Genomic DNA, 17,141 nt, shown 5'->3' on the forward strand with positions numbered 1-17,141 from the left:
AATAAATATAATATGTAATATTTAGGACTTTTGACATGTTATAACAATGTTAAACATTTACTGCCACAATGACTGGGTGCTACATGGTTGTTATAAGGTGTTCCAAGTGATTGCTATAGTTTTTTTTTTTTTTTTTTTTGTTAATCATCAAAAAAAAAAAAACTTCTATAGATTAATAATTCAGGCAAATTATAATTAGCAACATATGAGAGTGAAATGCCTGAGCCTTCAACACTATATCACCACTGTAAAAGAGTAACAGATGTGGTCTGGATGTTTCTACATTTAAAATTCACTGTGATTTACACACTATCCTCTCTCTGCTCATGGGTTTTTAAGTCTCACTGTCTCTCTGTTTCTCTGTGCGGGTGTGATGATAATATATCAGGCTCTCTTCAGGGACTGCTGGCTTTCGGTCCATAATGAGTCACTGGGGGCTTTTTGTGGCTCAACATGTGTGATTCTGTAAATCCTGAAAACACTTTTATCGAACACCAGCCGCACTGAAAAGAAGAAAAAATACAAGTGTCCTCAATTGAAACCTTCCATGGATGTCCACACAGACTGGGGTTTGTGTTGAGCTTGAGCTGTTGCTTTGAAGACTTGCTTTAGACTTTCAGTCAATCATCCAGCGACGGTTTGAAACCACTGAGACCATGAGGAACATGAGGATGTTTTGCGAGATGGGTTGGAGAAAGACTGTGATGTGCAGGGTATTGAGGAAAACTGTATATATATTTTTATGCACATATATTTTACCATTACACTTTTTTATGTACACCAAAGAAAATTAACCATTCGTTACTTTAATATTGTTGTTGCGGATTTTCCCTGCTATGAAAGGCACTTTAGATCTACAGTTTTTTCTATTTTATTCAGCTGATGCATGTTCACAGTTAATGTTTCGTTGCATTTCTGATGTTTTGCTCTGTTAACTGGTTGTACTCATTCCAGTGATGATTGGATTACTGCACTGTGTAACGTTTCCAAGAGTAAACCAACTGTAAACTGGCTAGTATTTCTGTGTTTTCTGCACTCTGAATTATTATAGTGATACTGAGTTTTCGCTTATATTATTTACTGTAACAGTGGTGCTTGACAGATTTATTGCCAGCTTCTTGATGATATTCTCTCATTGTGGGGATCGTCACAATGTGAACCTGAACCTCCAATAACAAGTTTTTACGCAGTTTCACACCAACCTCACATCCTCAGATCCACCTCGTGACTGTAAATAATTCACAGGAGTAACTGCATGTATCCAACACAGTCAAGCCTGCAATGGGAAAATTAATTTGTGCTTTCAAGCGCTAATAAGTTCTCAATGACATCACCTCAGTACAAAATCTGTGCTGTGAAAATCCAATCAGAAGTCAGGTAAGATACGAGTGTAAAGGTGTTAATGAAGCAACGTTTGAGCTCCAGACTCCTTTGATGATTTCAGATGAGGTGTGTTGATGGACAGCATCCCCATTTCAGGTATAAACTTCACTTTTCTAATATTTACAATTATGTCCACTTCTAATGAATTGTTACATTTTACTAACTAAATATTGAGGTTTTATAATTGAGAGGAAATCTGTGACCTATTAGCTTACTGCTAATACGCTAATAACAAGCTGATGTAAACAATCAGATTAGCTGTAGCTATAAGCTTCTGTGACAATTTTAAAGAAATATTTAGCATTAAATACAAATTACAAGATCTATACAAAACCCTTACTTTACAAACACTCGCAAAAACATGTTTAGTTATCTATTTTTATAATGCTAGCATGCTAGGCTTCCGATGTAAATGCATTACTATAAACATGTTTTCATTATTTTTACAAACTGAAGAACGAGTTACTGTGGTAAAAATAAATAACAGATCAAATAGGTTATGATGTAAATACAGCTGCTGTTGTATTTAACCCAAAAATATTCCTTTAATGCATGTTTGAAAGAAGATGTGGATTAGCATATCAAGTGTGTGGCTCTTTGCTAGCTGGATTATGAAGCTGCTTCAAGAATATCAAAGTGTCTCATAAAAGCCAGCATGTATTACAACGGTGTGGAACAGCCATCGGCACTGATCCTCAACATCTTGTCTCCAACCCACGCTGGATTACTTCGACTTCCAAACAGATGGACATGGACAAATACTCTTAATGTTTCGATCCAATTTGTTTTGTAATGCTACCCGAATCACACTGTTCCTTCATTGGCCAGAGGAGAACTGGCCCCCGACTGAGCCTGGTTTCTCCCAAGGTTTTTTTATCCAATCTGTCCCTGATGGATTTTTGGCTCCTTGCCACTGTTGCCTTGGCTTTTGGCTTGCTTAGTTGGGGACATTTAATATTCGACAATATCATTGATCTGTGTTGTATTATTTTCATGTCATCACTGTGAAGCTGCTTTGATACAATCTGTATTGTAAAAAGCGCTTTATAAATAAAGGTGACTTGACTTGACTTGACTTGGAAGAAATATCATTTTTCTGTAGAGTTTGGACATCTCCAGACAGACTCTGGACTCTCTATGAACTTTAATGAGATGGCAGTGGACATGAAACACACAGAAGGAGTGTGAAATACATTCAAACTGACCTTTTCTGTTTTCTTTTTGTTGCAGCCAATGTTTCTGTCAGCACATTTTGCAAGGCTGTCTTAAAGCCTCAAGTGAGGTGTTACACTGCATTTACAAAGGTGCCAAATCCCCCTGCATTCTGGCAGGTTGTCTGGTACTCAGCTGAACACCCGCCTGAGGGGCAAAACAGGAAAGAGATGCCCCCTACTCGCAACACAGCTTTGCTATTGATTCCTGGAGCAGCTCTGCTTCTGAACGCCTCCGCAGAAGACCGCAGCGCTCAGAAAACTCGTTCATGTAGGAGGAGACGTTCAAAGGAAGGGGGCTTTGTCTGCTCTGAACAAATGAACTTAGGAAAGAGGCGGACAAACACATTTATACCTGTATGTTTCATATTTATGACATTAGATGGCTTGTTATGGAGAGCTAGCCTAGCCGTGCAGAATGAAGATAAATCTGATGCTTTTATAATTCCAGAAATTATGCTTTTATCTCATTATAGTTATTATTATCTCCTATTTCTAACTAATAGATTCAACTTTTTACCACCTTTAGTCAAAAAGCAATCACAACAATATATCTAATAGATTACAAGCTCAGGAGTTTTTTCTCATGTCCTGAAATTACAGGTGTTTGACATTGATAGTGTTTAAACAGATGACAGTTCAGAAATAAAATTCAATTCTTGAGTCAATTCTTGTGCTGCTAACAGTGTCTGATCCAAAATAAAAGGAGGATTTCTAAAACAGATTAGAGGCGGTATTGAATTATTCATCTCACACTAACAAAGAATTAAACTAATTTATCTGCCAGTGACACATGCGTTTTTCTGTGGCAATGCAGACGGGTGCCAAAAGCATGTGGCGGTGACGGGTTAGCATGAATAATAATAATAAATGAAATGCTCAGTTAATAGCGGGTAGATATTGTGTGCATAAACATGATGTGAGATCTAATTCATACAAATACTCTTTACACTGTCCTACTAAAGAAGAAAAAACATCATATGCAAGCCTAAGAAAGTTTACTGGTACTAGCTGACTGACTTGGTTTCGATTGAAAACCATCAAGCCATTGCAGGCTGGATTAAGCTGTTTCTTTTAGTAGGAGTGATAAAAGGCAGACAAGATATGCTAAGCATTAAACTGTTCACATCCTTTGGATAAGTGAGGAAATCCTCTGGGTTTTCATGCTCTTGTGGGGCGCTAGGCTAGTCTTTATCTGTCTAGCTCTGCTTATAATCTCCATATGGTCTATTCTTCTGTATTTCTTCCAAAATATCTTAAAGTTTAATCTTATTTTGAATCAAAATGGTTTCTCTTCAGCTGTAGAACAACTGTAGGATCTTTTTCTCTCTGAGCTTGATCTGATCACAGGAAACTCTCAGAGCATCACTGTGTGGGATTTTTACATTATTCAGCATTGCAGTGTTCAGCAAACATACAGACCTCTGCGTATTATGGTGGATTTTCTGCACTAATTTATGAGCTCATGGAGAATCAGAGGTTAGTTGATTGATAGGGTTTCAATTTCATGGAACAACCGGTCGCATTCGACATATACTGTAGCACATTCGACATATAGCCCATTCAACATATAGCACATTTTAGATATAGCACACTACCTTTTGTTGAACAGCTCAGGATTCTGGATCTTGGCGTCCGTGTCATAGACAAAGTGCTCCTGGGAGATGGTGACACTATTATCAAGACTGTCGTTCTTGCTGATGGTGACGACAGGGTAGCCCATCTGCAGGGTCCAGCGGTCCATGACCTGCGTGATGTTGATATCCTTTCCCTCCCGCTGCATGGCCTGTGACACAAAATATCATACATCAAAAGACATCGTACATATACACTGATCACAGATTGTGTCTGACAGTATCAGTTAAGTGGAAGTGAGTTGTGTTGGTGAGCTTCACGGTTTAGGGGCCACCTAATGATTAATTTAGATTTGATGGGTTCTTATGCACATATTTGGAATGATTAAGGTTGTCTTTGTCTTGCAAAACTAAAACCCATTCAGGACTTTTAATTAAAAATTCTCACTGAATAGAAAGGTGATTAAAATTCACTGTTCTTTTACACCACACATGGAAGAACATCACAAGGAAATTACAAGTTATCTAACCTCTCTATACAAGAGAGATGCTTGTAAAGAACTATAAGTCTGATTTCTTCAGAGGAAGCTTCTCCTCCTATTTTATACAAGTACAATGTAAAATTGGATCTCATGGCTCATTAATGAGGAAAGCTTGTAATGTGACTACATTTTGTCCATGGGGGAAATATACTGGTTATTCTTTGAAAAAAAATGCTGCTATAAATGGCTTAGCATAGTGGACAACTGGCAGGTTTCTTAATGAACTGATATATAAAAGTTTCCTGTATGAATTGGCAGTCATCGGCCCGAGACCCACTTCACGAACAGGGCAAGTGGAACTATTTGGATTGGTGCCGTGACCCGGATGGGACCAGGGTTAGAACGGGACCAGCTAGTAAGAGCTTTGCAGGTAAACTTCACTCCCCTGCCCTCAAGAGCTTTGCTCGAGGCTGCAGTCCTTAACAACCTTGTTAGCGGGCCCATGTGTCATATTCCAGATGGTAACTAACCTTATTGAATTTCTTGGAACAGCGCAAGTAGAACTATTCGCATTGGTAGCGTGACCTGGATAAAAATGAGGTTCAGGGGGGTGAGTGTAACAGATAATAAGAGCTATGCAAGTAAACTCGCTCCCTTTACCTAGCGACTGATGCTAAGTCTGTGGGCTTTAGCATTGTTAGCCTTGTTAACATGCCCACGTCCTGTACTGGCAAATGCTGATTCGAGACCTGCTCTGAGCGGGCCGAGCGGAACCGGATGCACTAAAGTTAAACTCTACTGGAAACAACCAAGCTGAGTTTCCCATGTGAGGAGTACTAATGTATTACTTTCAATGTAAAGTCAGTATTTTGAGGTATCCTGATGCAGCTGTCTGTATCCGCAGTAGACTAGGTTTTGGATCAATGTCATTGGCTCCACAGATATGTCCAATCATGTCCATTCATGGCATCCTAAAGAGGTGCAGAATTTCATACTCACTGGAGCCAATCAGTAATTGTGTATGAAATTGGTTGTAACCGTTGGAGAGCTACAGTGTTTCTGCAGCAGCACTGAGTCAGTGTGTTGTGGAGACCCATGGGACTGGAAGAGAAATGTGGCAGCAGAAACAAAGTGCTCTGTCAGGCTCTCTTGCATTCTGCAAACTTCAGCTTGACTAGATCTGTCGAGCATGTAAACTTCCCTTCTCTAGTGTAACTGGGACCCTCTTGCTTATGGCAATTGATTATGACCATTGTGAGTATTAAAATATATCTTCATGTCAAGGATATTTTACAGAAAATGTTAAGTGAAACCGGACAACTTCTCACATCTGTCGATGACTCACAGTTTGTTTACCATGTGAAAAGTGGCTCCGCAGGGGCTGATGACGGCAGCTGAAGTTCCTACATTATGATTCATTTTTCTGTAGGATGCTTTCAAGAAGCTATTGTACCTTTCTTTACCCTGGTGAAAATGATTAAAGGAAATGTAGGCAGGTCCGGCATGGGTCCTGAGCTCGACAAAGTGCTTTGTGGGCGCTTAGCACTGCCAGATTATTGCAGCAAATTGGATTTCATGAATAGCTAATGAACACAGCGCATATCAGTATTCATTAGATGATGGGCTGTCACGGACTGTTAATGTAGCTAAATTCGTCAGTGCCTCACAAACACGGTCACTGAGAGGATACGAGGGTCCTAGTGACATGAATTCACCTTTAAATCCTTTCTGTTCTGAGAGAGAAAATGAAGAAGCGGGCGCCCATCAGCCGACACTTAGGAGAGTGATGTGAATGACAAAACCCTTCATAACGACACTGATAGCTTCTAAATGTCCTGCTGTTCCCTTACAAACTATAATAACTTTGAGATTATGCTCAAATTTGGCTCAAAATGAGGATGTATTCTTTATTTTCTTTCATTATTGTATTTATATAGCACAATTCATTGCAAAGGCAGTGTGCTCAAGCTTTCTTGTACCTGTCAATAACCTGGCAGCTGCATTTTGGACTCCCTGCAGATGCACCAACGCTGCCTAGCTAACTCCTGTCTAAAGACTATTACAATAATCGAGAAAAAATAAAGGCATGAATAACTTTCTCAAGGTCATTAAAAGAAAGAAAGGTCTTTACCTTGGCTAGAAGTCTCAGAATAAAAGAGCAGGATTTAAGAACATTATTTATTTGTTTATCAAATTGAGTTCTTTGTAAAATAATACGCTGAGAATGATCCAACACAGCGGGCAGATTCATTGGATTTTCTCCACCTCAACGGAGACGAGGCAAAAATACCTGAGACGAGGTTGGGTCAAGAGCAGGTGCAACAGGCTGAATCCAGCGCCACGAAAGCTCCAAGCAGTGCCAGGAGGAAAAACGATCCGAAATCAGCTCACATCGGTGGACAAATGAATAGGAACAAGGCACCACCAAAGATGCCACAAACAGTTTCCATCTACAGATCCCCCCTTCCATGTAAAGCACTTTGAGTGCTGACAAAAGCGCTATATAAATGTAACAAATTATTATTATTATTATTATTATTAATATTTATTATATGTGGGATAGTCTCACTTGATACTTCCATACATGAAGGCATATGTAAATACCATATAAACAAAATAGCAATACTAGCACTAGCTTTGCATGTGTGTGATAAAAAATAAATGAAGAGATAATTTAAATTGTTTTGTTAAACTTTTAATTTAATGTCATTTAATATAGAAGCTGTGCATTAGGATTAGTATTGCAGCATTAGTTGTCCCGGTAATTAAACTGAAGGAATTATGAGAAATGAAGTCTGACAGTAATGGTTGCTAAAAAAAAAGTACTAAAAATGGAGGAATTGAAGCAGTGAATCTCAGGAAACATACCTGTCAGTGTATTTGTCAGGAGGAGGGCAGTCTTGCCAAACCCAATAAATACTGTATTTTTGAGACCTGAGTGACACACCTAAATCGGTGAATTTTCTTTCAACAGTGGATCATTTTTAGATTTTCCTTGGGTTATTCTTGGCTACACCTGAGCTGAAGGGCAAATGCTCATGTTTAATCTGAGAGACTCATCAGGTTTGTCAGCAATTATGTGACACTTCACTAATCTGGTCTGATAAGATTCGAGTAATTTATAAGTTAATTAAAACCACCAGAATCAGCATCAGCAAGACTTCATAATCAGTATCTGTGAACATTTGCATTTAGCAAGTTACAGTGATCAGATTCCAGGATCAATATGTGACCCTCCCCTGTGGAAAACTTTTCATATTCATAACCTCAAGTTTAAAAGCAAGAATATCAAACACAACCCTGCCTGTGCATCAAACTCCTTCCAATGAGGCATTTCCATAAAACCTTTATGTGTTGATGTGAGTAGGTGGTGTATTGGCATGAATTGTGAGCCACTGATGATGTGCAGTTATATAATGGCCTCTGACCTACATGTCTATGCAACGCATGAATCTCTTAACACCTGCCTGCAGGAGATGCACTGAGTAAATTTAAGTAGGTTGAACACATACAATTTGACTCGTCAGCTCGCTGCTCACTGACCCCATCGATGATTCCCACTCGTGGATGGAGGTCTCACACCCAGAAGATGCTTGAGGTCTTACCTCTGAGAATTTGTCCCACAAGTCATCTCGCGCCGCGTTCCCATACATGTGCGTCATCAAGTAATCCTGCAAACAGACAGAGACGGAGATCAATATTGGAAGAGAAATAAATTGGACTTGGACAGGAACGGTGAACTTGGGAAACGAAATAAGCCAAAACAATAACATTACTAATCCGCTCAATTCAAGCTGAACATATGCAAATTAGCAGCAGATGTTTGGGTGTGATTGGCTGTCAGTTCAAGGGAGGACCATAAGGAGGCCAATTAGAGGCTGATTATGTTGTTCAAGTCGATGCTGCATCAGCATGTCACAAAATGAGAAAAATACAAATCAGAAACACAATTTTACAAGAGTTTCTTTCAAGATAATGCTAAAGTTATCCATATTAAAATAAACACCATGGGTTATGAAATAATCTGGGAATTAATTAATTCATTCAGTGACTACAAACTTAAATACTCTTACAAAGAAGTACTATGACGATTTCTGATAATCATCTCACAACAAACCGAAAAATGTATTTATATGATACCCAAATACAACTTGCTATTACCTAAATTTAGTTAACATGCTACTTTATAAGTGAACATTTATAAATACGTAATTCGTTAAAAGTGAGCTTTGTAAAGAAAATAAACACCTCACCATTAGTCAGCAAAGTAAATACAAGTACTTTAACATCAATCACAGACAAATTATGCAAAGTGGATGTCTGTAATGTTAAATATTACTGAAGCTAAGACACTGGTGGGTGTTCATTTCACTGCTAAAAGACTTCAATATGTTAAACAGAGGCAGTGCTTGTGTGAAACGCTACATTATCGGTGTGTCTGTTCTGCCCCGCAGTCTCAGTCATACAGGTGGTGGGCGACATGAAGAAGGACTCTGATCCGCGAGAGCACATTTACATTCATCTGATAAGAACATGTGGTGGGAAGCCTTTTCCCTGCTGTACGAGATTCATCGATAACTCTCAAGTGACCGTGAGCGATAAACCCGTCAACTGTAATCCTCTTCCTGTTGCTTGAGTCAAGAGAACATGCTGACATAAAACAGGCTGGTTCTCAGCCTGCCACCCCAGTTCCTTTCTTTACCGAAATGCATGGAGAGCTTACTAGGTTGTGGATGGCACCTTTCACGGCTGAAAACTGTCTTGAAAGCCCCTCCCCCCTCACTTGTGGGCAAGCCGCTTTCTCTTAGCATGCCATGGCGTTGCTACAGGTCTATCAGGCCAAAGTACTCATGGACATACACGAGGGTAGCCTGTGACCGAGTGCTCATGAGTGAGCTCCCCACCGCAACCGACTTTGCTCTTCAGAGCACCAAGGGCGTCCCCCTGCCACCGCTTCTGCTCCTGCTGAGGTCCCTCAGTGTGGAGCAAGCTGCAAGCAGGCTGATCTGGACAAAGTCCTACCCTTCGGGCTGGCCCTGTCTCCCTCCTCTTTACGAAAAACACGGAGGCTTCCATTGCTCCCATGAGAAATCAGGGTGTTCGTATCCTCAACTACCTTGACGACTGGCTGATACTAGCTCACTCTCGAGAAGAGTTGTGCAAACACAAGAGTTGTTGCTCTAACATATCAGCCAGTTGGGTCTTCAGGGCCTCAGACCAGCTATTCGTCTGTTACGGAGGCCAGCAGAAGGGAAAGGCTATCTTCAATCAGAGATTGGCCCACTGGATAGTGACTCTTGAGGTGAACCTTGTCCCCCCGAACTGTGAGCTCACTCCACTCGGAGTGTAGTCGCTTCCTGGGTGTTGGTGCCTCGCTGACAGATGTTTGTAGAGCTGCGGGCTGGGCGAGACCTAACACGTTCGCTAGATAGCCTAAGTGTCGAGCCAGTTGCTTCCCGTGTGCTCTCTTCAAATAGAAGCCAGTCAACACCGTAAGCCCTGCTCGAAGTGTCGGCTTGCTGCGCCACTGACCTCCTATGGACTGGATACGTGCGCCATTCTTACTCCAGTTGAGTTCCCCTTACCAAACACTGTTGATTTCCTCCACACCCTTGCGGTATTGGACGTGCCGGAGCGTCTGATGCTGGGCCTACCACTCATATGCACTGGTGGAATTTGTGCTAGGCTGGGTCCATATGTTGTGATCCCTATGGCAATCCCACATGTGTATTCTTCCATGGCACGGCTCCCTGCGGTGAGCCTGAGTCTTTCCCTTGGCAGAGTTCTTCTGCTGTAACTCTCCGGCTGAGTTTCCCCCCTTGTTATAGGCTGGAGCCATCCCAGTGACATTCCATATGTTGCACTGCCCTGTCTCCGTTCAATTCATATGTGTATTCCACGTTACCTCCCTTCTGGCAGGATGTGGCTTCTGTAGCGTTCCTCCTTCCTTCGATAGGGCACGCTTTCCCAGTTTTTTTTTTTCCCGAATGTGAGCGACTGAAAGGGAGTGTGTCGGTTATGTATACAACGCTCTTTCCCTGAAGAAGGGAACGGAGAAATAGTCCCGTCACCCCTATTGCTGGACCACCGCACTTTTTGAAATGTGGACAGGCGTCATGCTGAGAAGTTTGAGCAAATTGTATTGGGATCCTGAAAGTGTGACCCAGTCCAGCTGGCCTCCATCGCTCTACATGCTCTGCTGAGCCCTCAGAGAGGCTGGGATTTGAGTCTGGAGCAAAACCAGATTCATGTTACCATCCCGATGAATCTGTTTCAAACCAGTGCAATTCCCCCCATACCCCCTCCCCCCTATACATGATATAGAAGCCAATTTTAATTTATTAAACCAAAATAATAAAATGCATGGAAAACTGCACCATTTGTTGAAGAAAATTGCTTCATAACTTGAAACAAAAGAATGCAACTAGATAGAGAAAATAATATTTGTATTGTAAATATAATTTGTTTGTAATTTAAAATACAACTGAATAGAAATATGTACATAATCTATTTATGGTTTTATAATCTAAAACTGTTTTTTTTTTGTGCCTTAAATGAGTCTTTTTGAAATTGTATGCTAAATTTTATTTTTGACCGTTGTCCCTGCATTCGGCAGATATAAATTGGCTGCTGAATGAGATTTTTGCAGTATGAAATACCCACTCTGTTAATTTGCATACATTTGGGTAGCAGTGTGGGACCACCCAGAGCCATTTTATGTTTGTGATGACATTTTCCAGTCTGCTTGGCCTATAAGAGTGTTTTTTTTTTTTGAATGACTGTGTTGCTACCCACCACAGTTTACTGACCAAAATCTCTTTTATAGAAACAGGAAAGAGAGAATAACATTCAGTGAAATCATAGTGAATAGCATTAACAGCTGTCTCTCTATACAGAATTACACGTATACATAGTATAAATTATTAAAATAATTATAGTATACATAGTATATATAGTATACAAAATTATTTTATCTTTAAGTTATTTAGTAGTCATGCAGCATAACGCTGGGAAAGCCTTGATGTTGGGAGTGTACTTGTGATGCCGAAATGTCAGTCTAGTTATACAGCTAGGATCTAAAGACACACTTCATAACTCAATAGATTCCAGTGGGATGGTTGTGTGTGTAATTAACTTAATGTAATCAGCAAAGGTTAGTTACTCTTCTGACACTCTTCAGGACGTCCCTTCATCAGATATTATAACCACATTCAGTTATGGTTCCTCATTCTGCAAAGCCAAATTACTAAGGGAGACAAAAGATTGATCGCTTTCGATATGTAAATCCCCAGAGCTGAAACACAAGTTTTCTGAGAGAGCCTTTACCACAACAGTCAAAGCAGATCATAAATAATTCATTACTCATCCTTCTAAATGTGTTCCCTCAAAAGTAATACAAGAAGAAATATGTTTACAATTTTCTTGCATATAAAAGTAATTTTGAGGCAATGGGGGTAGATTGTTGTCTGTTGAGTTGTTGAGTTTACCTGTTCTTCCCATCAATCATACAGAGACAGAGAGACTGAAAGTTCCCATAAGAGAGAGAGAGAAAGAAAACAGCAATAATGAGGCGGAACAGCCACGCCAGAAGGGACTGTTGGTAGAAGAAGTGGAAGATGGGAAAAATGGAACTTCTCTGTGTTCAAGAATGTTGGGAAATTGAATCGAGAAGTATCTGCCTATTTCATCTTTGTTCAGAAAGAATTATTAGACCACAATATCCGCAGCGATCTGATGGACCGTCATTCTCCAAGTCAGGATCCCGTTGAGAGCGAAAAACAGGACTATGAAGCTCTTAATCCAGGGAAGAAGCTTCCCGCTGTTCCAAATCACATCCAGAGGGTGAAGATGGACTGTAACATGCGGAAGTTTATTTCTCCAGGGCAGTAGTGCACTTGTCCTCTGCTATTCACAGGTCAAGCATTTCACATTTCCAGCCGGAATGAATATTCCCTACATCCCATAATATGATCCATCTGAAAGTGCCTTTAAAAGCGATGGGCAGTGTGTGTAAATGAGACGGGAACGCTTCATCACTCCAGCAGCTGTATGAGCCTGAGAACCATTCAGACTTCATTTATGACTCCCACTTTTCTTTTATAACAGACATTCATCCGCCTGCCCATCCACCATTTACCAATAAAGACGCCCTCATCCTCACAGTCAGAGAGAGAGAGAGAAAGAGAGAGTGAGAGAGAGAGGGGGGGGGAATGGTTAATGTCTGTCTGCTGCTTTAATTATGCAGAGACACGAGGAGGAGAATAAATGCCACACAGAGAAAAAGGGAGACACTGAGAGAATGAAATGAGCTTCAGTGAACAGAGAAACACAGACAGCAGATGAGAGAGGAGAGATGGATCCCGGGAGACTTATACAGTATATACACACTCATAGGCCAAGCAGAGTGGAAAATGTCATCGCAAACATAAAATTGCTCTGGGTGGTCCCTTACTGCTATGCAAATGTATGCAAATGAGCAGAGTGGGTATTTCATACTGCAAAAATCATATTCAGCAGCCAATTTATACCTGCCGAATGCAGAGACAATGCTCAAATATACAATTAAGCACAATTCTATTGTTTTATTGTGTTTCAATTATTTTATAAAATTAAAAATGATTAACCAAGATTTAGACCGAATTGATTGCCATATTTTCTTACTTTTGCGCTAACCAGAATATTGATGTTGCTAATAATACCACAGGTTTACTTTAGTAGATAGTGGACAAAAGCAAACACAGTAATTACCATTTATAGCCAGTCCAACATGTATGCATTATACACATAAGTCTACAGGTCAGATGTGTGTTTGTGATGCGATATAAAGCGTGTATGTGCAGCTGTTACATCTGTAAATGAAGCATTAAATCTGCTCTGCAGAAAACATGACCTGATTGTGCTTTCAACAACTAAGAGCAACAATAAACCACAACGTCAAAAATAACCCAGAAAAAGCTCTGAAACTGACAGCATCTCAGTCATAAAGAAATGAAATGAGAAGTTACGGATGTTTTGAAAAGTGATTTTTTGGGGATTTAGAAGGAGAAATCTGAATTTGAGTCTTACACCACTGAAAGTGTGTTCACTCACATGTCAGGAAGAGGGTTTTATATTTAACACTTATTTGTTTCACAGATTTACTCTCACTGAATTCAAACCTGCAGCCTGTTTGCTCACGGCCAAATCCTTTAACACATTTCAGGATGTAGTTTCATGAAGAAGCCAAATGGTGTCCAAAACAACAATGAAACTGTCTAATACATCAAGAGATGTTCACTCCTGAGGGGCCTGAACTGGAAGACGGGATGCAGGAAGAGCTTTACAGAAGGTGACCATGTGACTAAAAACAAACAGCACAAAAAAGCTGATGCTGACACTCCGTTCACCAACATCGACACAATACCAGACACTTGTGCTTTAACACAATTGATGTGTTTCATCAGATCTTGACTAAGACATGACTGTAAACAGCTTTAACACAGAGAATGATTCTGAAACTTCTGATTGGGACTATTTCAGATATGAAATTAATTTCTGTCTCGAACATGTTTAATCGCTTGCCTGATTGTGTCACTTTTACCTCAAGCTTCACAGAAGTGCGCAACATAAAAAAAACAAGCTGTTGTAGCTCTAAAGATAAGAAGCGCATGTAAACTGACACGGTTGAATAATCTGACGAACGCTTGTAGCAAAAACATGCGTGACTCTCAGAAGACCTGAAGAGGATTGAGAAATTAACATTTGTTGTGATAGTTTTAAATGGTCAGAATTTAAAAAAAAAAATGTTAATTGAAAAGTTTTGGATTTATGTCACAATCCTGTTATGATGCTGTATGTATAATTCATACAAAGACACATTAGGAGTAAAAACATACATAAGTGTGAAATTGTTTCTGACCACAAAGAGAGAAGATGAAAGAAAAACTACCGACTTACATTGAGGCCTTTCTGGAATAGGGTCTTTCCCATGACGTTCGCCAGCATCCGGATCAGAGCGGCTCCCTGGGGACACAAAGTAAAAACACGTTCAACGGACCGCTTATTTACACGTGTATACAAAACCCAACAAAATATACATCGTTTTCAGCATTTTAAACAGCATATCTGATGTGCCATAGATTACCACAGAAAATTATTAAAAAATGTTTAAAATGTACATGAATCCACTTATTATGGAAGTCAATGGCGCAACATATTCTGTAGAGTTTAAACTCCGAAATGTGTTATCTGAACAGGAAAGTTGTCATAATGATAATTCTAGTGGCGTGACTGTTCAAAGAGGATGAGCCTGTGGTTATGCAGAAAATGTTTAACATTATTAAAAACAGTTCAGTTATTATGGAACTGTTCAATTTCTAGCAGGTCTGGTTCATCTAAACAAGGACTCCATGACACTCATCCTGCTGTTTTCTGCTGTTTTAGGAGTCTGTCTCTTTTTTGATTTGAGTGGCATTGACATGCTCATTTGACAGCATCTAATTCCCCTCCCTTCCACAATCTGTGTAATGAGTGTCACTTCCTGTTAGCGCTGGGGACTGGATGTTGTGGGATATCAGAGTATATAGAGTGCGGGGAGGAAGTGATGAGGGACGGTCGGGTGTCAGTGTGACTGACAGAGTTCATAACCCAACAGAACCTGTGGGGAAACAGGGGGAGGGGCTTGAGGACGAGCAAGAGCCAATCACAAACTAGCCATGAGCTGATTGACAGCTGGAGGGAGAGTTGACACAGAATATGAAATCTTCAGTGGATGGAAGATTCTGTCTGCGTCTGAACTCTGATAGAGGACAAAGATATTTCTGTCCTGCTCTTTGTGTCTTTAATGGCTTTCAGATGAGAGGATGAGAGGATATATTTGGGCGCTGGAGTTTTTTTTACAGTAAAGTGTGTTTCAGTGAGAAAGAGGTAATTAAATAGATGTTGTCTGGTCTGAGATGAATGTTTATTATGCCACTAAAGTCCCCAGAGCAAACAAAAAATCTCAGTGTAACATGTTTCTGTCCTCGACTTACTAAAAAACAAGCTTTTAATTCAAGTGTTTTTCTTGCCTATGTGAAGAGGCTTATAACAGTGCAACTCAAGCAAATTAAATAACAGGCAAACTGAGGTGTATACTGGACTCAATAAAGGATAACGTTGTGAAGTCCGCACATAAATAAATGACTGATTTAGACCAACAATACTATTGTTTTACAAAGTCATTGCTCCTCTTCTAATGTTTTGCCGAATAAAAAAAAATGTGTTCACTTCATGTTGTATAGTATAAAACAGTTTTAAATTCAGTTCAGCTCAATAGTAAAGGTTTATAATCATTCACATCATGCGGATGAATCCTGTAGGAGTTTCTAAGAGATTCTCTTGCCTTCTTATATGCGATCCAGTCAAACACCCTGTCGATGTCTGTGGCTTCAAACACTTCCTGAGAGATCGGATGAGAACTGGCCAAACCGTCCAATAACATCACCTCATGAAGAACATCAGTCAGAAACCTCTGCTTCTCCTGTGGACGAGAGACTTAATTAATGTTTTACAGTATCAAACACATAAACATGTCTCATAAAAACTTCTGTTTTATTTTCAAAAGTAGAAATAACTTTGAGCTGCTCTATAAATGAAATTAGAAAATCTCTCAAGACTGAAGACTTAATTCATGCAGAAGCTTCTATAATTTATTCCGATAAACCTTCACTGTCGCCACACGTGTGTGTGTGTGTGTGTGTGTGTGTGTGTGTGTGTGTGTGTGTGTGTGTGTTGTGCAGGGGTCTTGCTGTCTCTCTGATCAAATGTCTCTCTGTAGGATTCACTATAAAGATTGGCAGAAGTTTTGGGTCAGATGAAAAAGACCCTCATCATTCACTGAGTCTGCGTCAGCAGAGAGTCACGATCTCAAATACGGTAAGTTGTTCAGCAGCACTTTGAGGAAGATGTTACTCTGATCCCAGGTTATTTCCATTGTTTAAGGAACTCTAATTTTTAACTGCTTAAAAAAATGTAATATAATGAGAAATTACACCACAATGAATACACTAATAATTACTTGCTCCATTTTTGTACATTAACTTCTACTTCCAAAAGATGTTCTGCTAAACTAAATACACACTCTCACACCACACACTATTTTCCTGTTACTCATTAAAAGTGGTGGTTTGCCAGTTACCGTACATTAAAATGTATGAAATATGAATCACATGAATTATAAATGAAAGTATTACTCTGCAGGTTAATATTCCAAACATCTTTATAATGGGCCTTCTGGCAAAATGTCTGCACTGACTGACCGAATTCAAAACTTTTTACTTTTAAGAAAACTATTTTATTATTATTATGTTCACATGTATTTATTAAAAGTGAGTGACTAAGATAAAGTCACCAAATCAGCTGTTATAAACACGTCTCGTTTTGATACTTTGAATGTTTTATTATACCTTTATTCGTTGTCATTATGAATAACTCTTGCCCATTAAAGCTTTTGGCAGCTTGATTAAAAATCA

The 17,141-nt window shown here is 39.7% G+C and overlaps 1 protein-coding gene across 1 annotated transcript in view; it reads right to left on the bottom strand.

Moving 5' to 3' along the window:
- LOC120476935 (thyrotropin-releasing hormone-degrading ectoenzyme) overlaps window positions 1–17,141 on the bottom strand; it is a 109,510-nt gene that overhangs the window by 27,557 nt on the left and 64,812 nt on the right. The window contains exons 6-9 of the mRNA XM_039668249.2: window positions 16,013–16,150; window positions 14,587–14,652; window positions 8,256–8,321; window positions 4,193–4,380 (exon numbers count right to left, since the gene is read on the bottom strand). Coding sequence (XP_039524183.2) covers window positions 4,193–4,380; window positions 8,256–8,321; window positions 14,587–14,652; window positions 16,013–16,150 — 458 coding nt within the window. The remainder of the gene's footprint in view (window positions 1–4,192; window positions 4,381–8,255; window positions 8,322–14,586; window positions 14,653–16,012; window positions 16,151–17,141) is intronic.

The sequence above is a fragment of the Pimephales promelas genome, chromosome 24 (genome assembly GCF_988280905.1).
Source record: "Pimephales promelas chromosome 24, fPimPro1.hap1.1, whole genome shotgun sequence".
Lineage (NCBI taxonomy): Eukaryota > Metazoa > Chordata > Actinopteri > Cypriniformes > Leuciscidae > Pimephales > Pimephales promelas.